Genomic DNA, 26,448 nt, shown 5'->3' with positions numbered 1-26,448 from the left:
GTCCACAACTAATTTCCAACCACTTGAAATCTGTTATTTCTTTTTTGAATCACCCTGTATTGTGTTTGTTAATATTTTCATAAAAGGCATGAAAAGAAAAGGCAAAGGAAAATTTGGGATTGCAAATAAATTTCAGGGAAGGTATTGTGAAATACAGTGCCCATGAGGGCTCTGCAAATATCTTCCTGAGAACTGATTGCAATTAAAGTACACAGGACCTTTTGTTGTGTGCAATTTGCTACCAAACTGTCCATTGAGAGAGAACCGTTTAGGAATGTAAACCATGTATTAAAAAATGTGTTTTTTAAAATGTGTGCAGGATGTCGAGAAAATTACTGCTTCCTGCTTTTATGATGAATATCACCCTAGCATTTGCATATTGTCAACTGTAAATAAAAATATTTCATTTTATGTAAGAAGTTCTCATCTAGGCATTGTAATCACTTCCTGGATATTTATTTAGAACCTCAAATTTTTCTTCGCCTTTCATTTTCATGCCTTTTCTGAAAATACTAATAAATACAACATACTGAGCATTGTTTCAGTTTATTTGCAGTATGAGTAACACAAAAATTAATGATAAAAAATGTTTCTGCATACAGTCTTGTCTACATTAACCGTTCTGCACCAGCTGCTGCCTGAAAACTGTGCTAACACAAATGGCTCATGTCTCACCTGACCTGCACCAAAAATGCAATTTTTTTTTAAATTTTTTAATCCCCCCTCCCCAATAAACCCAGCCATCAGCAGCTCCCTCTTCTGTCACTTTAATATCTGGCTGACCCTAGCATATACCAATTATTTGAATACTGAAGCTGTTTACAGGGATTGTGCAATTGATGTATATTATTCAGTTTATACAGTGAAATATCTCTTCCCATATTTCGTAACACTGTAAAGAATACGATAACCAGGACCAGTTTCACATTCACACATCTTATACACACCACTATCTCCGTACGTAAACTTAAGAACAACGTCTTAGTGCTGTGGCAGTCTAATCAGTGAACACAGTAATGGGATTAGACAGTAGTAGAATAATAAAAGGATCAGTGCACTTGATAATGTTTTGAATAAAATCCAATCATTGAAAGAATCGGCTGGTAAACCAAATCCAGTAGTTAAATCGGAATTGTTCAGAGAACTGTTTTTGTGGACAGTTTGCACATACACAATGTGATCAAAACTATCCGGACACAGCCAACAACGTATGTTTTAGATATTAGGTGCCTTGTGCTGCCACCTACTGCCAGGTACTCCATATCAGCAGCCTCGGTAGTCATTAGACATCATGAGAGAGCAGAATGGGGTGCTCTGTAGAGCACAAGATTTCCACACTCCTAAACATCTCTAGGTCCATTGTTCCCGATGTGATAGTGATGTGGAAATGTGAAGGGACACGTACAGCACAAAAGCGTACGAGTCGACCTCATTTGTTGACTGACAGAGTCCGCCGACGGTTGAAGAGGGTCGTAATGTCTAATAGGCAGACATCTATCCAGACCATCACTCACGAATTCCAAACTGGATCAGGATCCACTGCAGATACTATGACAGTTAGACAGGAGGTAAGAAAATTACGATTTCATGGTCAAGTGGCTGCTCATAAACCACACATCACACTGGTAAATGCCAAATGATGCCTCGTTTTGTGTAAGAAGCGTAAACATTCGATGATTGAACAGTGGAAAACAGTTCTGAACGTCATCTGCCAGTGTGTGTTGTGGCAACAATAAAATTTGGAGGCTGTGGTGTTATGGTGTGGTTGTGTTTTTCATGGAGGGGGCTTGCACCCCTTGTTGTTTTGCTTGGCACCATCACAGCAGTCCTACATTGATGTTTTAAGCACCTTCTTGCATCCCACTGTTGAAGAGCAATTCAGGGATGGTGATTGCATCTTTCAACACGATCGAGCGCCTGTTCATAATGGACGGCCTGTGGCGGAGTGGTTACACGAGAATAACACCCCTGTAGTGGACTGGCCTGCACAGAGTCCTGACCTGAATTCTATGGAACGCCTTTGGGATGTTTTGGAACACTGACTTTGTCCCAGGCCTTACCGACTGACATCGATACTTCTCCTCAGTGCAGCACTCCATGAAGAATGGGCTGCCATTTCCCAATAAATCTTCCAGCAGCTGATTGAATGTATGCCTGCGAGAGTGTGCGCTGTCATCAAGGGGAAGGGTGGGCCGATACCATACTGAATTCCAGCATTATCGATGGAGGGCACCACGAACTTGTAAGTCGTTTTCAGCCAGGTGTGCGGATACTTTTGATCATATAGTGTACGTGTTGCTGATTTACTCTCTCAACTGCGAGCCTATCAAAGCTGTTAATGTGTTCACCTATGTGATTTTCACACAGGTGTTACACTGTTACTTGCCAGTCATGTTGTTGTTGTTGTTGTGGTCTTCAACTGCAACCTACATCCTTCTGAATCTGCTTAGTGTAGTCATCTCTTGGTCTCCCTCTACGATTTTTACCCTCCACGCTGCCCTCCAATACTAAATTGGTGATCCCTTGATGCCTCAGAACATGTCCTACAAGCCGGTCCCTTCTTATTGTCAAGTTGTGCCACAAACTTCTCTTCTCCCCAGTCCTATTCAATACCTCCTCATTAGTTATGTGATCTACCCATCTAATCTCCAGCATTCTTCTGTAGCACCACATTTCGAAAGCTTCTATTCCCTTCTTGTCCAAACTATTTATCGTCCATGTTTCACTTCCATACACAGCTAAACTCTATACAAATACTTTCAGAAACGACTTCCTGATACTTAAATCTATACTCGATGTTAACAAATTTTTCTTCTTCAAAAACGCTTTTCTTGCCATTGCCAGTCTACATTTTATATCCTCTCTACTTCGACCATCATCAGTTATTTTGCTCCCCAAATAACAAAACTCCTTTACTACTTTAAGTCTCTCATTTCCTAATCTAATTCCCTCAGCATCACCCGAGTTAACTCGACTACATTCCATTATCCTCGTTTTGCTTTTGTTGATGTTCATTTTATATCCTCCTTTCAAGACACTGTCCATTCCGTTCACCTGCTCTTCCAGGTCCTTTGCTGTCTCTGACAGAATTACAATGTCATTGGCGAACCTCAAAGTTTTTATTTCTTCACCATGGATTTTAATTCCTACTCCAAATTTTTCTTTTGTTTCCTTTACTGCTTGCTCAATATACACATTGAATAGTATCAGGGAGAGGCTACAACCCTCCCTTCTCAACCACTGCTTCCCTTTCATGCCCCTCGACTCTTATAACTGCCATCTGGTTTCTGTACAAATTGTAAATAGCCTTTTGCTCCCTGTATTTTACCCCTGTCACCTTCACAATTTGAAAGAGAGTATTTCAGTCAACATTGTCAAAAGCTTTCTTTAAGTCTACAAATGCTAGAAACATAGGTTTGCCTTTCCTTAATCTTTCTTCTAAGATAAGTCGTAGGGTCAGTATTGCCTCATGTGTTCCAATATTTCTACGGAATCCAAACTGATCTTCCCCGAGGTCGGCTTCTACCAGCTTTTCCATTCGTCCGTAAAGAATTCGTGTTAGTATTTTGCAGCCGTGGCTTATTAAACTGATAGTTTGGTAATTTTCACATCTGTCAACACCTGCTTTCTTTGGGATTGGAATTATATTCTTCTTGAAGTCTGAGGGTATTTCGCCTCTCACATACATCTTGCTCACCAGATGGTAGAGTTCTGTCAGGACTGGCTCTCCCAAGGCTGTCAGTAGTTCTAATGGAATGTGGTCTACTCCCAGGGCCTTGTTTCGACTCAAGTCTTTCAGTGCTCTGTCAAACTCTTCACGCAGTATTGTATCTCTCATTTCATCTTCATCTACATCCTCTTCCATTACTATGATATTGTCCTCAAGTACATTGCCCTTGTATAGACCCTCTATATACTCCTTCCATCTTTCTGCTTTCCCTTCTTTGCTTAGAACTGGGTTTCCATCTGAGCTCTTGATATTCACACAAGTCGTTCTCTTTTCACCAAAGGTCTCTCTAATTTTCCTGTAGGCAGTATCTATCTTACCCCTCGTGAGATAAGCCTCTACATCCTTACATTTGTCCTCTAGCCATCCCTGCTTAGCTATTTTGCACTTCTTGTCGACCTCATTTTTGAGACATTTGTATTCCTTTTTGCCTGCTTCATTTACTGCATTTTTATATTTTCTCCTTTCATCAATTGAATTCAATATTTCTTCTGTTACCCAAGGATTTCTATTAACCCTCGTCTTTTTACCTACTTGATCCTCTGCTGCCTTCACCACTTCATCCTTCGGAACTACCCATTCTTCTTCTTCTGTACTTCTTTCCACCATTCCTGTTAATTGTTCCCTTATGCTCTCCCTGAAACACTCTACAACCTCTGGTTTAGTCAGTTTATCCAGGTCCCATCTCCTTAAATTCCCACCTTTTTGCAGTTCCTTAAATTTTAATCTACAGTTCATAACCAATAGATTGTGGTCAGAAGTCACATCTGCTCCTGGAAATGTCTTACAATTTAAAACCTGGTTCCTAAATCTCTGTCTTACTATTATATAATCTATCTGATACCTTCTAGTATCTCCAGGATTCTTCCATGTATACAACCTTCTTTCATGATTCTTGAACCAAGTGTTAGCTATGATTAAGTTACGCTCTGTGCAAAATCCTACCAGGCGGCTTCCTCCTTCATTTCTTACCCCCAATCCATATTCACCTACTATGTTTCCTTCTCTCCCCTTTCCTACTCAAGAATTCCAGTCACCCATCACTATTAAATTTTTGTCTCCCTTCACTACCTGAATAATTTCTTTTATCTCATCATACATTTCATCAATTTCTTCATCATCTGCAGAGCTAGATGGCATATAAACTTGTACTACTGTAGTAGGCATGGGCTTCGTGTCTATCTTGGCCACAATAATGCGTTCACTATGCTGTTTGTAGTAGCTTACCCACACTTCTATTTTTTTATTCATTATTAAACCTACTCCTGCATTACCCCTGTTTGATTTTGTATTTATAACCCTGTATTCACCTGACCAAAAGTCTTGTTCCTCCTGCCACCGAACTTCACTAATTCCCACTATATCTAACTTTACCCTATCCATTTCCCTTTTTAAATTTTCTAACCTACCTGCCCGATTAAGGGATCTGACATTCCACACTCCGATCCGTAGAACGCCAGTTTTCTTTTTCCTGATTTGCATAAAGTATTGAAATATTTGACTTCGTGAACATAGGAGTTGTTCCAGAAAAACATTAGTGACACTTTTAAATAATATTTGATTATATTTAGGCTAAATATTACATGAAACTTACACGTTTTCGTGCCTCGTCATAAAATGGCTCCTTGCGCTATCGAGAAACAAAAGGGAAGAGAGAGGGATCGTTTTTCAAAAGGAACAGAGATTGCAATTACATTCTCAGATCATATTAATTGATTACAGAGTCTTTGTGATTTTTCTGCGATAATATTTATTTTGTTATGACATCAGTTTTGGTATATTTTCAAACTTATTCAATATATTTTTCATCACATTATGTGGTGAACCGCCACACAGTGTCAAAAGCTTCCTCTAAGTCTAAAAATGCTATAAATGTAGGTTTGTCTTTCTTTAACCTATCCTTTAAGATAAGACGTAGAACTAGTATTGCCTCGTATGTTCCTGCATTTCTCCTGAACTCAAATTGATCTTCCCTGGAGTCAGGTTCTACCATTTTTCCATTCTTCTGTAATTAATTTGTGTCAGTATTTCACAAGTATGGCTTATTAAATTGATAGTCCAATAATATTTCACACCTTCACTGGGATTGGAATTATTACATTTAACTTAATTTATGTTGCGCATAAAATACTTGTGTCTACAATGAATGTTAGTATTGAAGTTATGGCTGACACTGTGGTAACTTGAGGACAGTAAGAAGCAGCACAACTCATCAAGAACCGCCACTTTGAAACTAACTGCGCCGATTCGTTTGGGAGGGGGGAACAGAATTTGACAGCTGCATCTCTTTGAATGAGAAGGTTAAAATAAAACCAGTTAGCTATTTTTTTGGCCATAGGAGCTATTCAGCAGAGTGAAAATAGATTATCAATATCTGAAATGTATCAAAACGTGTCTTAATTGGGATCAAAGGAAGCAACGCTGCCACGAGGCTGCACGTGTCGGCTGTTTGGAACCCCCCCCCCCTCCCCGTCCCCATCTCTGCAGCTCTGAGTCTGCGACTGACATGGACCGAAAGCTGTAAATGGGAAGAAAAAAACCTGTCTGTCATCAACACTAGTGTACATGCATCTGTCACTTGAGCTAAGATCGTTAAAGTGAAAGTGTCATTCGTGTGTTTCAGCCCAAAGCATACCCCACAGTGATGGCAGCCATATTTGTGGAACAAGCGACGCCTTTCCTGGAGGAATTCTTTGAAAAATTTGCTGCGCAGGACTACCCAAAGTCTCGCATGCACCTCTTCGTCCACAATGCGGTAAGTTAAGCTTATTCTGATGTATATGGGTAGTAACCTTTATCTGTCTGCTTGTTACACTAATGCTTCCTTAAGTTCCAGTGTTCTGTTATGTTTTTTCCTTCTTGTTAGCCAGGTGCAATGGTACACAGTAGGACATACTGTACAGTCTCTATAAGTGAGGGAGAGGGCTGATAATAGTAACTGAAGCAATAGACAAGTCATCCCAACTCCGTGTGTAGTGCATCTGTTTCTGGGGATGTGAAAGTGAGGGGCGGAGTTAGCGGTTGCTGAAATTTTGTATGCAGTGTGGTCTGAAATCAGATTGTTAACTGATGCTTTAGACAGAATTTTGGGAGACAGCTTTAACGGCAATCAAAGAGGCCTGTGCGTGTATTTCACAGATCTAGAAAAGGCATTCATCAGTGTGGCTTGTGACAATATTATAACTATAGTGAGTGAAAAAATGGTCTAGAGAAACAGATCACATAAATTCATATTCAAATCAGAAAGTGCTAGCAAGTGTACCAACTGGAGTGAATTAGGGAAATGAGTAAGATAAGACTGTGGCCTGCCTCCCAGACATTTAAATCTGCACTTAAAGAATATGGCTGAGTACAGTTCACTACAATCATTGGAGAAGTGGGGGAGGCGGGGAGGGGGGGGGGGGGGGAGGAAATTGAAGGAAGCATAATATAGTGTTTGAGGTTTGGAGATGACATTCCTCTTGTAGTAGCAGATGAAAAAGTATTTCATAATTGTAATGAAAATCAGCATGAAGAAAACAAAAGCAATGGCACTTGCAGGAAATAAAAGAATAAAGATAATACTGAATTGGAAAGTATTACATGTGAAAAGCTTTAAATTCATAGGATGTAAACAGAAACTGACTGGCAGTGCAGCGCGGAAACTGAAACTGGGATAGTGGTGGTGAAAGAGGTGTTTTATAAGAAAAGGTCTGCAGCTCGTAGTGTTGGGGTAGCGTTCTCGCTTCTAGCGCACGGGGTCCCGGGTTCGATTTTCGATCATGTCAGGGTTTTATCTGCCTCGAGATGACTGGGTGTTGTGTGTCTTTCATCATCATTTCATCATCGTTGGCTCGCAAGTCGCCGAACTGCGTCAGCTAAAAAGAACTTGCACTTTCGGTGACCGAACACCCTTCATGGTGTCTCCTGGCCAACGATGTCATATGATCATTTCATTTCATATAAGAAAAAAAGAGTTTTCTGCAGCAATATGTAAAAAGATTTGAGGAAAAGGGAGCCCTGGATCTATGATATTCCTGAACTGGGGCAAAAACTTGATAGTGGGACCCCCACCACCCCTCGAGCAGTTGTGATAGGATGTCAAAAATTTAAAAAAAAAAAAAGATTTTTCAAAAATATGTTCATTTTGTAGCACACATCTTTCTGAAGAGTTTGATGTATGAAACACATATGTTCGAGGAACTGCAAGACATGTTATTCGGTCTTAAGTATGCCATAGTGCAGTGCCACGTCTCTTCACACAGCATGCTTGCATCGCACGTCACTGTATTTTGCAGTGTGGAATTCAAATGTGTATATTTTGTAACGGAAGCCATCAAACCTATATTCAGGGCAGTGGAAATTAAAATGACCTGTGGTGCCTCTCCTGCTCCCAGTTAGTGAATTTGACATCCTGCCCCCCCTTCAAAAAAACTCACAATTGCTACTGGGTAGGATTGTTTGTGATTGGGGGAATAAGAACTTTTCAGGAAAGTTGCACTGTTTATTGCCTATTAGCTAATAACAGAAAATTAAATATAGATAACATAAAACCAGTAATGACAGGAGACAAGAAAGATAATACACATTTCTTCAATCCTTAGGTCCCTGCATTTTACTCTCTCTAATCTTCCTATAGCCTTACATGGTGTGCTTTCCTTTCTGCGAAAGAATCTATTACCTCATCAAACTTCATCAAACATTTTGCTACATGTAAAGTCAAAATTTCATTGTCTGATACTGAAAAAGCTGTTAATACGAGTAAGTACCCAAGACTGATATGGTTTCTCCATTTGATTACATCTGTTTTGTCACTATCTGCTAGATAAAATGAAATGGGCCTTTCTAATGTTGCAGCAATTGTAACATATGCCAAATAAGCGAGACTGCTTTGGCATGATTGGTCATTTTTATCTACCGCATTTACATAAATAACTCAACACAATGTAATTCATGAAGTACCAATGTCAAATGCCTATTAGGCCTACTACAAGCAAAAAGTTTTATATTAGGAAATAGTTTCACATTTTATTCATATGTTACAGTTTCTCAAGCGTGAGATCGAAAAGTAGTAGTATGAAATTTTTTTTATAAATTTGGAATTGTCATATTCTTCCATATAATTAGTGTAATGTCCCCGTTTCTTTTCCTTCCTTGTTCTAACAGACCATCTTGTCATCACTAATTCTGTAGCCATTCCTGACATTGCCAAAACTTATTCTCCAGTTAACTTCATTGATCCTGACAGGATCACCTGTTTAGTTATCCCACATTTATTCTTCGGTTAGACATTATTATGACACGTTTTGCGTGCTATTCCGAGAATAGAACTGAAGCGGCTGCTAACCAGAACTGTACAACTTGCCCTTACTAGCGTAGCGATCTGGCAAACATTTTCTGTCAAAGTTTCATTTTCTTGGATACACTGAGAAGATAATATGTAATCTTTCTTACCTGTTATTCCTGTTAGTCATTTATTTCCACTATGGTAGTCTGAATCTATGGACTTCACTAATAACTATAACAAGGCTTATTATTCGCACTCCCAGTCAGTTTCTTAAAAAAAAAGTAGTAGTACGAAATTTTTTTTATAAATTTGTGTACATCCCTTTGGTTTTATTCGGCTCACTTCATGTAGCCCCTTTTGTTTGCAGGAAAGTTTGTTATTTCTTGATGCGATGGGGATTCTCCTGGCAGTGACATCACGAACACTATGCATGCATTCACAAACCAACTTATGATTCGTTCAGAAATCAACTAAGAATGTGTTCAAAAATTTTCAAAAACTGATAATGAAGCGTTATAAAATCATACGAATAATCAGTAGACCAATGTGTGCTGGTTGCTGTGAAACAAGGTTTTTTGCTTCAAGAATTTGAATTTTGTGCCCCCTGAGATTACCACCTGGGGCAGATAACCCAGAAGGAAAAGAAACCGGATTGAACATATAAGGGGCATTCAAATGAAACCCGGTCACTAGCGTAAAGTAACAGTAACGATTTTATTAACTCAAAATGTAGTTATGCACAGTACACATACTCAAAAATAGTCACCAAAACTGTTGGCACATTTATCCCATTGTGACACTAGCTGGTCGATTCCATCCTTGAAGAAGCCAGTAGGCTGTTGTCAGATCCAGGCCTGGACCCAGTCACACACTTCGTCACCCATTGTGAATTGATGTCCGCAAGTAGCATGTTTTAGAGGTCCGAACACATGGAAGTCACACGGTGGATGTTCCAGTGTTTCCCACCGAAATTACTGCAGTGTCATCTTCACCACATTGGCCGTGTGTGGTCGGGCATTATCACAAAGGAGGATAAAGCCATTGGACAATATGCCTCAGAGTTTTGACTTGATGGCTCTTCTAAGGTTGTCCAAGACTACACGATATCCGGTGTGATGACACGATGAGCCTGTCCAGGACAAGCATTGTCTTCCAGTGACTCGCGCCCCTCGAGTAATCATTTGCGTCATTCCTCAACACTTGAATGACTCAGACTGTACTTACAGTACACATCACGGCCTCCAACTCCCTCTGCTGCCAAAAATTGAATCATTCTTCGTCGTTCCTGCTTACTCGCCTGCAGGTTCGGTAGTGGACGATAAGTTGTGTGACCACCTTCTCTTCGGCACGAAACCACACTGGCACTATGCAGCATCAAATGGTGTGCACACGTCAGTCTCTCTACCAGTTGGTGGCACCACCGTACCCGCAGTTATGTGGTGCCACCTTACGTGTAAGGCAAAGCTAGACGCACTGACCAGGTTTCATTTGAATGAATCTCGTACATAAGAAAGAATGAACTGCTCATAAAAACAGTCTTTGAAGGGTCTGTGGAAGGGAAGAAGAGGCAAGGGAGGAAGAGATTTCAGTTTCTGAACAGCAGCATTAAGAAGGAAGCAATGGACGGCCAGAAATGGAGATGCACAGGACCTGCTAAATCTGCACATAACTGGTGATGATGAGACACAGTAACCACTGCATTGTGTGTGAACTGAAGTTGGTGGCAACCCATAAACCTTCAACATATTACAAAATCTGTCGTTCCGGGTGCTCCTGTCAGCCACCATCCAGGGAGCCATGTCAGAGCAGTCATACTGTACCTATTATACAGGGTTGGGCAGATAAAAGTAGCCCTTGTAAATATAGATGAAATGCAGTGAAATTACAGAAACAAAGAGCTGAAATGGTCTTACCATTTATTTACAATGGAAAAACACAGCAGTAAATACATTTACAGATGATGTAGAACGTGGCCTCTGTTTATTGATGAATAAGCAGCTGTGTACGTCTAAGCATATTCAGATACTCCCGGGAAGTTTGGATATTGATGGTGGCAACTTCACGGCTCATGTTGTCTTTCAGTTCCTGTGTGGTGTGTGGATTTGTTTTGTAGACCTTGCTCTTCGAGTTAGGTATGGTGAACGTGGTCACTGTATACGTTTGCTGACATTGTTTGGCTACTGGTCACCCTATGTTATATAACAATACTGAGATATTGACATGCATGTCTAGCTATTGGGACAGTGTTATTAAGGTAGCTGTTAAGGTTAAATTAGCGAGCAACGTTGTAAACGGGGATTGAGGTTTTTGTTTAAACTCTGCTTGGAATCCTGCTCTCTCCCTTGTCAAAATGCAGAGGGACAGAGTCAGTATTACCTCACCTGCTAGTTTGTAGTCTTTCACTATCCATACCTCTGACTCTGGTCATCTTTGGTGGCATTAGTATTCCGTGTGTGTGTGTTATCTATACTGAATTACCCCATAACATTTTAAATTTGCTTGTACATCGCCTGTGCATTGCAGTTTGTGCCTTGAAAATGGCAGGGTGTACTCCTGCCGAAATATCAGCGGTCGCTGTAAATATTACGTGGCTGAATTCCTGTCATTATTCCTACTAACAAGGGAACCTCCCCATCGCACTCCCTCAGATTTAGTTATAAGTTGGCACAGTGGATAGGCCTTGAAAAACTGAACACAGATCAATCGGGAAAACAGGAAGAAGTTGTGTGGAACTATGAAAAAAATAAGCAAAATATACAAACTGAGTAGTCCATGCGCTAGATAAGCAACATCGAGGATAGTTTGAGTTGAGGAGCGCCGTGGTCCCGTGGTTAGCGTGCGCAGCTGCGGAGTGAGAGGTCCTTGGTTCAAGTCTTCCCTTGAGTGAAAGGTTTACTTTTTTATTTTCAGTTTATGTGACAAACCCTTATGTTTTCATCACTTTTTTGGAAGTGATTACCACATCCACATGAAAACCTAAATCAGGCAAGGTAGAAGAATCTTTTTACCATTCGCCAAGTGTACAAGTTAGGTGGGTCGACAACATATTCCTGTCATGTGACGCACATGCCGTCACCAGTGTCGTATAGAAAATATCAGACGTGCTTTCCTGTGGAGGAATCGTTTGACCTATGACCTTGCGATCAAATGTTTTCGGTTCCCATTGGAGAGGCACATCCTTTCGTCTACTAATTGCACGGTTTTGCAGTGCGGTCGTAAAACACAGACACTAAAATTATTACAGTGAACAGAGATGTCAATGAATGAATGGACAGATCATAACTTTGCGAAAATAAAGAAAGTAAACTTTTTACTCTAGGGAAGACTTAAAGCAATGACCTCTCGTTCCGCAGCTGCTCACGCTAACCACGGGACCACGGCGCTCCTCAGCTGACACTTTCCTTGATGTTGCCTATCTTGCGGATGGACTACTCAGTTTGTATATTTTGCTTGTTTTTTTCATTGTTCCACACAACTTCTTCCTGTTTTCTCGATCTGTGTTCAGTTTTTCCACTGTATCAACTTATAACTAAATCTGAGGGGGATGTGATGGGGAGGTTCCCTTGTAAGAAAGTCTACCTTCTTTTTTCCTTCTTTAACAGCATTGCTGTGTTATTGTCATTGAATAGAGTACTTTGAAGCCCTTCTTGGCACTTGTACGCCATTGGTTGGTCTGTACAGCACCTCCTGTGATGCAGAGATTCTGCTGTCAAACTCCATCCACTGCACACAGCCAAAGGAGTGCTCAAACAAATAATAAAAATACAAAACAATCATCGGAAGATGTGTAGGATATCTTCTGCATACAAACATCTTTTGGGACAATTTTGGTCCCATTTAATTATTATTAGAACTAGCACAAAACTTCTTGTATACACACTTGCCTCTTTATAGATGAATTTAGCAGCTGTGTTGTTTATGGTAAAACTTTTGGAATTTAGTTCGCCATGATATTGTACTCTCACATGTTCACACCCTGTCTTAGAGCAAAGAGAGCACCTCACACTGTCTCCTTTGTGTGTGCGTTCAGTTCCTTTACAGTGTACATGCAGTAAAGAATTTGTAAAGTGGGTTTTAAAAGACATTGCCTTAGTAAACATGAACTTCATTGAAACTTCCTGGTACATTAAAACTGTGTGATGGACCGGGACTCGAACTGAAATGATTGTCTTTTGTGGGCATATATCTGTACTGACAGAGCTATCTAGGTATCCAGGTCTGTATAGATGCTTGTATGAGGATGTTTGACCACAAAAGCCAGCTGGGGTGGCCGAGCGGTTGTAGACACCTCAGTCTGGAACCACACGACCGCTTCTGTCGCAGGTTCGAATCCTGCCTCGGGCACGGATGTGTGTGATGTCCTTATGTTAGTTAGGTGTAAGTAGTTCTAAGTTCTAGGGGACTGATGACCTCAGGTGTTAAGTCCCATAGTGCTCAGAGCCATTTGAACCCTTTTTTTTTTTTCCTGTTACCACAAAATGCAAAGCTTCAGCATTTGAATCCGGGTCTGTCACACAGTTCTTAATATGACATGAAGTTTGAAATAGGTGCACATGCCTCTGCAGAGTCAAAACTCGATCTGGAGATGAATTTTATTCTGTTTCAAACATCAAGACTCCTCCTTTCAAAACTCAGGACATTTTCCTTTTGCAGGCAAGTGCTCTAGCAGGTGACCTACCTAAGCACGACTCCCAACACGTCCTCACAGCTCACTACCGCCAGTACCTCGTCTCCTACCTTCCCAACTACACAGAAGCTCTCCTGTGAAACATGCAAGAAATGGGAGAAATGATATTGCAGAGACATGGCTTAGCCGCACCCTGGGGGATGAGTTGTGCTCAGCCAGGTCAGTCGGTAGAGCACTCGCTCTCAAAAGTTCGAGCCTCGATCTGCCACATAATTTTAACCTGGCAGAAAGTTTCATACTGGCACGCATTTCACTGCAGAGTGAAAATCTCATTCTACTAACAGAAGTGTTTTTTTTTCAGTATTCATGGCAGTCCTACAAGGCTACTGCTGTAATATCTTTGATCTCAGTGGATACACTCTTCTGCATGCCGCGACAAGTGCCAAAGTGACATTCTTTCAAATTGTTTTTCAGATGAGGGACTGAGTTCCAGTGAACAGGGGGTAATAGGGCTGTTGATAAAATACTGATATATCGAAATTTTTTGCAAAAAATATTGATGTATATTGGTGATATTTTTTTCACCAATATATCGATATCGAAAGGGCAATATTGAGTGCTAATATCTTTATTTTATATTTTTTTTACACAATTTTCGGAAAATATTTGAAAGTGTTCTTTTAAAATTGTAGTACAACATAATTTTACTTTCACTATGAGAAGAAGTCTTTCTAATTTTTGAGCTTTCATTACGTCCAATCTGTCCCTTTGACTGTGTGAAGCAAGTATAGATGGCACAAAGTAGTAGTCCAATTGCACTGGGAGATGGTAATGTGAATGGAATAACAAGATTTCCGATGTGAAGAAATAGCACACCAGTTGAGTTAAAAAACAGTTGCTGAAGCTGATGAACAAAAATGTAAATGACAAGATTGGTATTTGCATTTGGCGGAGACATGAGAGGGAAAAGTAATCGGTGCTACCAACAAAAACTGCAGTGTTTAACTTTGCCAGGAAATTTTGACACTACGACTACTAGTTCACTGGCTTTTTCCGAAGTGAAAAAACAGGGAAGTTGACATGAAGTGAAGTGTTCTGGACAAATCCGACATGTGACAAGATCGAACAACGGGCCCATTGGACACCTTTTATTGTGCCACTTGCATGCAATTACCCCTGTTAGCAAAATGGTGATCACCAAGCATGAACATGCATCATTTTCCTCTCAATTCTTGCTCTAATGCAGATAAGGAGGCTGCTACGTTGTTGATGTACAGAATATGTAATAATAAATTAGTACTTAAATAAACAGCTCTAAAACTGGCAGTGTATTTACAATCTGCAGCTGATAGCTTTTCTCTCCCCCCCCCCCCCCCCCCCTTTATATGTCGATAATGTTTTGTAATATATCAAGGGCTGATAACTATGATTTCTCAAATATCGATATATCGGATTCCTGATACTTTTTAAAATAACAACAATCCTAACATATACTGTTGCTGTGCAGCATCTGAGAGGATGCTCTGCCTGCTCTCGCAAGTACTGTAGGGAAGCAGCCTACTCACACCTTATAAAATTCACATCAGTCTTTCCATTGTGTGCCAGCCAGTCCGCCGTAACTAGCTCTGATGTCATAAATATTGCGCAATACTTTAAAATGAAGTAAATAACCTGAAACGTTTCTAGCATGTCAGGAGTAATACAAAATCAATATGTGTTGATATCAGTTCAATAACTTTAACCATTTTCGAAATTTGGACGTTTTTCTGTAAAAATCATTGGCTCAACAGAAAAGAGCTAGAGACTTAAAAATTTATATTTAGATTCCTTTTTCATAATAATTTAATAGAAACAGTACTTTGGATCTCACAAATTAAAATTTTAGTTAAAATTCATAATTTTCTGGTTTTTGTCTTAAAAATTAAGGAAGCAAGATAGATTAAGTAGGCTAATAAATAAGGCTAGGATGTTTATATTTAAGTAGAATGGAGATCCGCTATAACCATAAAGATGTGAGAAGTTTCATTTGAATAACTATAAATGGTTCAAATGGCTCTGAGCACTATGGGACTTAACATCTGTGGTCATCAGTCCCCTAGAACTTAGAACTACTTAAACCTAACTAACCTAAGGACATCACACACATCCACGCCCGAGGCAGGATTCGAACCTGCGACCGTAACGGTCGCGGGCTCCGGACTGAGCGCCTAGAACCGCTAATAACTACACTCCTGGAAATGGAAAAAAGAACACATTGACACCGGTGTGTCAGACCCACCATACTTGCTCCGGACACTGCGAGAGGGCTGTACAAGCAATGATCACACGCACGGCACAGCGGACACACCAGGAACCGCGGTGTTGGCCGTCGAATGGCGCTAGCTGCGCAGCATTTGTGCACCGCCGCCGTCGGTGTCAGCCAGTTTGCCGTGGCATACGGAGCTCCATCGCAGTCTTTAACACTGGAAGCATGCCGCGACAGCGTGGACGTGAACCGTATGTGCAGTTGACGGACTTTGAGCGAGGGCGTATAGTGGGCATGCGGGAGGCCTGGTGGACGTACCGCCGAATTGCTCAACACGTGGGACGTGAGGTCTCCACAGTACATCGATGTTGTCGCCAGTGGTCGGCGGAAGGTGCACATGCCCGTCGACCTGGGACCGGACCACAGCGACGCACGGATGCACGCCAAGACCGTAGGATCCTACGCAGTGCCGTAGGGGACCGCACCGCCACTTCCTAGCAAATTAGGGACACTGTTGCTCCTGGGGTATCGGCGAGGACCATTCGCAACCGTCTCCATGAAGCTGGGCTACGGTCCCGCACACCGTTAGGCCGTCTTCCGCTCACGCCCCAACATCGTGCAGCCCGCCTCCAGTGGTGTCGCGACAGGCGTGAATGGAGGGACGAATGGAGACGTGTCGTCTTCAGCGATGAGAGTCGCTTCTGCCTTGGTGCCAATGATGGTCGTATGCGTGTTTGGTGCCGTGCAGGTGAGCGCCACAATCAGGACTGCATACGTCCGAGGCACACAGGGCCAACACCCGGCATCATGGTGTGGGGAGCGATCTCCTACACTGGCCGTACACCACTGGCGATCGTCGAGGGGACACCGAATAGTGCACGGTACATCCAAACCGTCATCGAACCCATCGTTCTACCATTCCTAGACCGGCAAGGGAACTTGCTGTTCCAACAGGACAATGCACGTCCGCATGTATCCCGTGCCAACCAACGTGCTCTAGAAGGTGTAAGTCAACTACCCTGGCCAGCAAGATCTCCGGATCTGTCCCCCATTGAGCATGTTTGGGACTGGATGAAGCGTCGTCTCACGCGGTCTGCACGTCCAGCACGAACGCTGGTCCAACTGAGGCGCCAGGTGGAAATGGCATGGCAAGCCGTTCCACAGGACTACATCCAGCATCTCTACGATCGTCTCCATGGGAGAATAGCAGCCTGCATTGCTGCGAAAGGTGGATATACACTGTACTAGTGCCGACATTGTGCATGCTCTGTTGCCTGTGTCTATGTGCCTGTGGTTCTGTCAGTGTGATCATGTGATGTATCTGACCCCAGGAATGTGTCAATAAAGTTTCCCCTTCCTGGGACAATGAATTCACGGTGTTCTTATTTCAATTTCCAGGAGTGTATAAAACTATAGCGATAGCGTATCTCCAAAGGGCAAGTTCAGAGCTTGTGTACTGCGTGTAGTGTAATTAAATTAATTCTCTCGCCCAAAATATTTAACTTAGCCACGTCAAACTTTTATTATGATTAGAATATAATAGAGGGAAACATTCCACGTGGGAAAAATATATCTAAAAAGAAAGATGATGAAACTTACCAAACATGTCTGCTTGTGTCTGTGTATGTGTGGATGGATATGTGTGTGTGTGCGAGTGTATACCTGTCCTTTTTTCCCCCTAAGGTAAGTCTTTCCGCTCCCGGGATTGGAATGACTCCTTACCCTCTCCCTTAAAACCCATATCCTTTTGTCTTTCCTTCTCCTTCCCTCTTTCCTGACGAGGCAACCATTGGTTGCGAAAGCTAGAATTTTGTGTGTGTGTTTGTGTTTGTTTGTGTGTCTATCGACCTGCCAGCGCTTTTGTTTGGTAAGTTTCATCATCTTTCTTTTTAGATATATTTTATTATGATTACTTACCTGTGTGCTGATTGCACATTTAAATTGAGAGCTTCATCGGCCATCAGCAGAGGAAGCAATGATTTATTCGATAACTTAAAGTGGTGCATTACTAGCCCAGCGGCTAGTCGGGAGAGCAGATTTGATCAGGCGTTCCCTTAGCCGTCCTCACTGCGGCTTTATATGTAAGAACGCTGCGCGAGAAAAGGAAGGCCCCAGTTCTCTCCAGACACTGATTAGCGCACCACCCGTGCTGAGAGTCACGTCGCGTCGGTATCGTTGATATAAACAGCCTCGGATGCAGTAATAAGTTACTCGGGATACACGTAACCATGAAATCAATTTCGAGTGAAGTGTTAATTTTGGGATGACGTTAATGATCTATCTTTAGTTTGCGTATGTCGTATTTTCACGTGCCGCCGCAGGACAGACATTCTACCATTATTTAGCGTGGCATTTGATAAACATTATCATCAAATTATGGCGAGCACTCACTTAAACATTTAATTTGAACAGTTATAGTGGCATCAGCGCATTAGACTCTGAACTGCTCTGGTAGTTGGATTGTGTGGATTCTTTTTGGTCTGTGACTTTCAGAATATAGTGAACATTTTAGAGAGAATGGTTTTTGATTATGAATCCTAGACAATCTCCTAATTCCTCAGAGCTATAAGCTGTAGCTATAAATGTATTTCTCAGATGAAGTGGGCACTATGAATTCTAATTACAGGCTTCACGTTTTGCTAATCACTTTCTGGTTGTCAATATTGTAGTTAGAGAGCCAGTGTTGAGAACGGCAAACAGCATAAATACAAAACGTTTATTCTATTATGCCACCCGCCACCCCACAGTACCACCCTGTTCTTGATAAACAATCTAACAGACATTGTCAAGTGGGATTTCAAACTTAAAATGACTGCGTGCCGGGAATGAAGTCTGCTTTCTATATCGTGGCATTTGAGCTTGTCATCGGTCGGGTAACATCGCTTAGAATTCTAGCTTCTGTGGAGGTAACATCACCTCGAGGGCACAATTTGCATACACAGATGTGGGATATCGGTCTTTTAAGTAATTTCAGCTGTAAATTAATTGAATAGTTTACATTATGTAAGTTGTTTCATTTTTAAAGGCACTGTGTAGAATGCAACACATTTTAGATAACGAGACCCTATGTTTAATAAACATACTAATAAGTAAACAAATAAATAAATATAAGGGCTATTTAGAAAGCGACTTAGATTTTGGTGCTGCGTAGCGAGAGGTGGCACTAGTGTTCCCATCGTGACAGTGTGTCTACTGAATCATGATGCATCGGGTTGCCAAAACTAAGACAGTTGAAATTTAACTGTTGCTGCACTAATGTTCGCAAGGAAGCTTGAAGTGGCTGGCAAACCATTCTCGTTGCTGAACTTGTGGAGGAAATCAGTGAAAAGAGCATTGAAAACAGCCACGTCACGATTTCAGAGCTCTCAATACAAGTTCCTAAAATTTCACAAAATTTGTTGTATCGCGTAGTGATGCAACATTTAGGCTATCACAAATCTTGTACCAGGTGGGCACCGAAAGTCTCATTGCGGCAACACTCTTATGATGGTGGAATTAACAAGCTGGTGTATGATAAGTGTGTCAGAATAAATTTCTTTTTTCTATTAATGATCACACAACCTTTAGCCCTTAGACTATTGGTTTCAGTCAGTGGGGACCATCTTCAGATTTGCAGCAACACATGGGAAATGAAATATAACTGGTAGACAGATTACATCTTAAAACAATAAAATATGACATAATAAAAATTATTACTTTTGTGGATACGGAAACATGCACTTAAAATGTGATGAGGCACGCCTGTTTTATAGCCTTTCCTAATATAATAAGGCCACAGTAGCATTGTCACAAAATATACGCAGTGTTAGCTTTGTACGATTGTACATATTTAAAGTATGGTGTAAACTAGCCCACAGTGTCGGTGGAGACGTACTGTCGATAGCGGTGTTGTTCACAACAAAGTGCAGTACAGTAGTCACAACATCCGTTTGCACTGTGAACTCATTAGATATTGTAGCTATAAATCTACACATGTTTGTCAATTATAAAATTGTACAGAATACAATAAATGAAGAGTACGATAGGTGAAGTCTGTAGTGGGCTTGATAGGTGTGTAAGTTATTACTGTGATAAAATGTAGTTGTTAGAAACATGAATAAAATTAAATTTAGGATTGTTAAAAAGAATGCTCCTTCAATGTAAGCTTTAAGGAGCATTTGAGCTAAGAAACAAAACTGCCTTTGGTTTACTTTTTCAGAACCTCGCCGTACTATAGGGAGGATTGAGAAAATATGTGTGTGCTCCAAAAAGCACAAAAAGTCTGTGCTCTCAATTTATTGGAAGAAGTTGAAATTTAAAAAGTCAAAAAGTAATAGCCAGCAAAAGCATTCAGTGGGCAATGCAGTTTTGTACCCAGTGCCTATTTTGCTTTATTGCATAATGTTATACACTACTGGCCATTAAAATTGCTACACTAAGAAGAAGTGCAGATGATAAACGGGTATTCATTGACAAATATATTATACTAGAACTGACATGTGATTACATTTTCATGCAATTTGGGTGCATAGATCCTGAGAAATCAGTATCCAGAACAACCACCCCTGGCCATAATAATGGCCTTGATACGCCTGGGCATTGAGTCCAACAGAGCTTGGATGGCGTGTACAGGTACAGCTGCCCATGCAGCTTCAACACGATACCACAGTTCGTCAAGAGTAGTGACTGGCGTATTGTGACGAGCCAGTTGCTCGGCCACCATTGACCAGACGTTTTCAATTGCTGAGAGATCTGGAGAATGTGGTGGCCAGGGCAGCAGTCGAACATTTTCTGTATCCAGAACGACTCAGACTGTACTCACGATACACAGCCTTCATCCGTTGATATATTTCACGGCTTCCAACTCCCTCCGCTGCCAAAAATCGAATCACTCCTCATTGTTCTTCCTTACTCGCCTGCATATTTGGTAGTGGACGATAACTTGTGTGACCCCCTTCTCTTCGGCATGAAGCCACACCGGCGCTATGCACCGTCAAACGGTGTGCACGCGTCAGTCTCTCTACCAATCTATGTCACCACTGTACCCGCATTTACGTGGTGCCACCTTACGTGTAAGGCAGAGGTAGAAGCACTGACCAGGTTTCATTTGTATGAACCTCATACATTCAGTTAACAAGATAATTTCATTCAGTGATAGTACATAATCCATTATTATGCTTTTCTTGGAACAGGATTTTGGACGGTACATGAGGGAGACACTCTGGCAGTTAAGTTCTTCCGATTTCTCGCCTTTGCTGCATTCTGGTGGCTACATCAACATATGTCTCTGACTACTAACTGTAGTCTTTTGTTTTCATCCTAGTTATTCTTTCAAGTTGATGATATTTTATTATTTCCATAATCCTGTTCTTGTGTATGATGTTATTTTTATGTACAGGGCTATTACAAATGATTGAAGCAATTTCATAAATTCACTGTAGCTCCATTCATTGACATATGGTCACGAGACACTACAGATACGTAGAAAAACTCATAAAGTTTTGTTCGGCTGAAGCCGCACTTCAGGTTTCTGCCGCCAGAGCGCTCGAGAGCGCAGTGAGACAAAATGGCGACAGGAGCCGAGAAAGCGTATGTCGTGCTTGAAATGCACTCACATCAGTCAGTCATAACAGTGCAACGACACTTCAGGACGAAGGTCAACAAAGATCCACCAACTGCTAACTCCATTTGGCGATGGTATGCGCAGTTTAAAGCTTCTGGATGCCTCTGTAAAGGGAAATCGATGGGTCGGCCTGCAGTGAGCGAAGAAACGGTTGAATGCGTGCGGGCAAGTTTCACGCGTAGCCCGCGGAAGTCGACGAATAAAGCGAGCAGGGAGCTAAACGTACCGCAGCCGACGGTTTGGAAAATCTTACGGAAAAGGCTAAAGCAGAAGCCTTACCGTTTACAATTGCTACAAGCCCTGACACCCGATGACAAAGTCAAACGCTTTGAATTTTTGGCGTGGTTGCAACAGCTCGTGGAAGAGGATGCGTTCAGTGCGAAACTTGTTTTCAGTGGTGAAGCAACATTTTTTCTTAATGGTGAAGTGAACAGACACAATGTGCGAATCTGGGCGGTAGAGAATCCTCACGCATTCGTGCAGCAAATTCGCAACTCACCAAAAGTTAACGTGTTTTGTGCAATCTCATGGTTTAAAGTTTACGGCCCCATTTTCTTCTGTGAAAAGAACGCTACAGGACACGTGTATCTGGACATGCTGGAAAATTGGCTCATGCCACAACTGGAGACCGACAGCGCCGACTTCATCTTTCAACAGGATGGTGCTCCACTGCACTTCCATCATGATGTTCCGCATTTCTTAAAGAGGAGATTGGAAAACCGATGGATCGGTCGTGGTGGAGATCATGATCAGCAATTCGTGTCATGGCCTCCACTCTCTCCTGACTTAACCCCGTGCGATTTCTTTCTGTGGGGTTATGTGAAAGATTCAGTGTTTAAACCTCCTCTACCAAGAAACGTGCGAGAACTGCGAGCTCGCCTCAACGATGCTTACTAACTGATTGATGGGGACATGTTGCGCCGAGTGTGGGAGGAACTTGATTATCGGCTTGATGTCTGCCGAATCACTAAAGGGGCACATATCGAACATTTGTGAATGCCTAAAAAAACTTTTTGAGTTTTTGTATGTGTGTGCAAAGCATTGTGAAAATATCTCAAATAATAAAGTTATTGTAGAGCTGTGAAATCGCTTCAATCATTTGTAATAACCCTGTAAATTGACCACAAGAGCCTCTCAGAATAATATATTATTATTTAACCATTTTCTTTTTAAAAATTTTAAATTTAATTTTATTTGTCTTTTTAATTATTACATTTTATCACTGTAATAACTGATGTACCTGACAGGATCACTACAGACCGTACCTATTGTACTATTCATATATTGCATTCTGTACAATGTTGTAATTGACAAATGCATGTAGACTTACGGTAGCAATATTTGAGAACCTAACATCACAACCTTATCGTGTGGTCACTGTACCGCAGTTTGTTATGAACAGTAGCACTACTGGTAGTATGGTTCTGCCGGCACTGTGGCATAGTTTACATCATATTTTAAATATGTGCAATGATGTTAAGCTTATTGTGTGTGTGTTTTGTGACGATGTCACTATGGCTTTATTAAATTGGGGCATGTTAAAGAAACAGGTATGCCTCATCATTTTTTAAGTGCATGTTTCTACATACAAGAAGGTAATAACTTTTTGTTACTTCATATTTTATTGTTTTAAGTTATAATCTGTCTACTAGTTGTATTTCATTCTCCATATTTTGCTGCAAATCTGGAGATGGTCACAACTCACCGAAACCAATAATCTAAGGACTAAAGATTTTATGATTGTTGACGGAAATAAAATAAATTTAGTCTGCACTCCCTGGATCACCAATGACTTTGTTGCAGCTTGTGATAAGTTTCTTTATTTGTTTGGGGATTATGTTGAGAAAGAGCTGAACAGTGTACTTTTGAGATGCAGGTAATTCTATAATGTAAGTTACTTTCAGAACTGCCTTCATAATTTAACTTAATCCAGAACAATTCCTCCGTGAAAAAATCTGGAACAGTGAACTAGAACTGAAATGAGGAGCCCTGACTGCCAGCTGCACTTACTCAGCTAAACAGTGTATTTACATAATTATGGAAATGATTGGGTGTGACCAATAATTGTGTTGTTTCTTTTTAGAGTCCCAAAAGCATTTTTTGTGTGGTTACTGGAAGTGTCACTGTGATAGATACAGCAGGGCTTCCAAATACACTAGACTCTTGCTAATCCAGCCATTCCTTGTGTATATGAGTGTCAGATTTAGCAGAGTGCCAGATTATTGAGAGTGTATTAAATTTAGCATCCACACATAGGGATTATACTAACTTAGTCCTTGAGTATGAGGGAGTACCCAAAAAAAAGAACTGGAATAATTTTTTAAAAACTATATAGTTTCAGATTGTTTACAAAAGAACCTTAACCCCTTCAAAATACTCTCCATTACACCTACTACATTTGTCCCACCGGTGCTTCCACTGTTCAAAATATTTTTGTAGTCGTCTTTAGAAATGACTAACAGGTCCTCCCTCATTTTTTGCTTGACTGCTTTAGTGTTGTCAAGTCGATGTCCTTTTGAGACCACCTTTCATACGTGGAAATAACAAAAAAATTACATGGAGCCATGTCAGATGAGTAAGGCGCATGGGGCAGCGGAACCATGTCATTTTTAGCCAAAAACTGTCTTAACAGAAATGGCTGTGTGTGTAGGTGCGTTGTCGTGGTGGAAGAACTAGTCTCCTGTCTGCCACAAATCGGGTCTTTTTTGACAACACTGTTGCACAATCTTCTTAAAAGTTCCAAATAAAAGGTCTGATTGACGGTAACACTTGTGGAACAAACTCTGAATGAACTACGCTTTTCACATACAAAAGCAAATCTACATTGTTTTGATGTTTGATTTGACATGATGACTTCTCTCTCTCTCTCTCTCACACTGCTCTTTTTTTTTGGGGGGGGGGGGGGGGTGACATCTTCCACTGGTCTGATTGCTGCTTTATTTCTGGGTCGTAATCATAGCACCATGATACATCATCAGTAATGACTTTTGACAGAAATCTGGATCAGTTTCCAGCTGTTGTTCCAAAGCACAGCATGTTTCGACTCATTGTTCCTTTCGATTGTCAATCAGAACCTGAGGAACAGACTTGGCAGTAACCCTTTTCATTCCCAAAGCTTCTGTTACATTTCTCTGAACCGACTTCGAAGATAACCCACTAATGTCAGACTCAACGGTCTGTGAGTGCGAGCTGCTGAAGTTTTTCCTTGATTTGGGCAGTTGATGGACATCTGGGTTTGTCAGCAATTGACATGTCACCATTTTTAAATCGAGCAAACCACTTGTATGCTTGAGTTTTTTCTGTACCATCATCTTTGTAAGCTGTTTTCAACATGAAAACAGTTTCGGCAGCATTTTTAGCAAGTAGAAAACAAAATTACACAGCTGCACGTTGTTTACTTAAACTTTCCATCATAAAAAACAAAACAGTGTTAGCAAAAATCGACAACACAAACGGCACTGAATTGTCAATGAGTTGCGCCATATACGCCTAGAGGAGAAAAGTGCACTACACTAGCTCCGCCCATGGCAATGTTATCCCCCCTCCCTTTTTTTTCTACTCATTATGAGACATGCTCCAAATTTTTTGTTGTCAGAATGATGTTACGTGATGGCAGTATACTTTATCACACAACAGCATATGAGCATTATGTCAGTACTCTACGTTGCTGATGATTGATGCATAATGTTCTCCAGAAAGACATCTGCAACTTCAGCACTAGTAGTGTGATAAATGTTCGTGGTCTCTCCACCTATGTCCTCTTGTTAGTTTAATCATAACTTTCCTGTATGATTTTGATTATCTCTTTGTCTGTTAAAGTTCAGTCATAAAGAGTTTCTTGTCCAACATTGTACTGTGAAGAATCTCAGTTCAACTTATCTCTAGTTTAGAGTTTCTGCTTGAGTGCTAGCGTAATGTGTTTCCTTTTAGAAGCCATTATACATAACTGTTAAGAAAGCCACAATTTCAGATGTGTATAGCATTGTTTAACACTGTAATTAACTAACAACATTGTCGCACTCAAGAATTCGTTATTGTATGCATCATTTCTGCTCGAGCAACTACAGGCTGGATGTGGGCCGGACTACTGAGGGTCAGATTGTGAGAGTGTAGTGTCCTCAATTTATAATCTCTTTACTGTGACAAAAATGTAAGTATATTATGTTGTGACCATTCCAGGTGGAGTACCATGCCAAGCTGGTGGAGAACTTCCTTTCAAAGCACGGCAAGGAGTACCTCAGCATGAAGAAGATCAGCTGGGAGGATAACTTCCCGGAGCGCAAGGCCAGGAACCTAGCTCTGTGAGTGCCCCTGTGACAGCTCCAAACTTTAGTATATCTTACTGTAGAAAGCAGGGCTAAAATACAAGGACATAATGTTTCCTAAAAGTGGTACAGCCAGCAGGCTGAAGTTATAAGAATCAAAGGATATGAAAGGGAAGCTGTAGTTAAGAATTGAGAGAAATATAATTGTAGCCTATCCCTGTTCTTATTCAACCTGTACATTGAATATAGTGTGAAGAAAAAAGTTAGAGATGGAGCTAAAGTTCAGCGAGAAGAAATTAAAATGGTGACATTTACCGATGACATTGTAATTCTGTCAGAGAGGCAAAGGAATTGGAAGAGCAGTAGAACAAACTGGGCAGTGCTTGGAGATGAACAGCAACAATATTAAAATAAGGGTAATGAAATGTAGTTGAATTAAATTGAGTATTGCTGATGATAGAATTAGATAAGGAAATATGACTGGTAAAGATGAGAAAAGCATTTCAGAAAAAGGGAAAACGGTCGCATCGAATACAAATTTTAATTAATTTGAGAAGTCTATGCTAAAATTATATGTATGAAGTGAAGTGTTGCTGTGTAGAGAAGTGAAGTGTGAATGATCAGCAGGTCATACAGTGAGAGAATAGGAGATTTTGAAATGTGGTGTTACAGAAGAAAGCTGAAGGTTGGATGGGTGGATTGATTAACTGACAAGA

At 40.9% G+C, this 26,448-nt stretch overlaps 1 protein-coding gene across 1 annotated transcript in view; it reads left to right on the top strand.

Annotated features, from left to right (window-relative positions):
* The window catches only part of LOC124720509 (procollagen-lysine,2-oxoglutarate 5-dioxygenase), a 438,909-nt gene that overhangs the window by 169,350 nt on the left and 243,111 nt on the right, over nucleotides 1-26,448 (top strand). Inside the window, exons 7-8 of the mRNA XM_047245868.1 lie at nucleotides 6,351-6,482; nucleotides 25,647-25,768. Of these exons, the coding sequence (XP_047101824.1) occupies nucleotides 6,351-6,482; nucleotides 25,647-25,768 (254 nt within the window). The remainder of the gene's footprint in view (nucleotides 1-6,350; nucleotides 6,483-25,646; nucleotides 25,769-26,448) is intronic.

This window comes from Schistocerca piceifrons, chromosome 11 (genome assembly GCF_021461385.2).
Source record: "Schistocerca piceifrons isolate TAMUIC-IGC-003096 chromosome 11, iqSchPice1.1, whole genome shotgun sequence".
Lineage (NCBI taxonomy): Eukaryota > Metazoa > Arthropoda > Insecta > Orthoptera > Acrididae > Schistocerca > Schistocerca piceifrons.
This window is presented reverse-complemented; position numbering and strand designations above follow the sequence as displayed.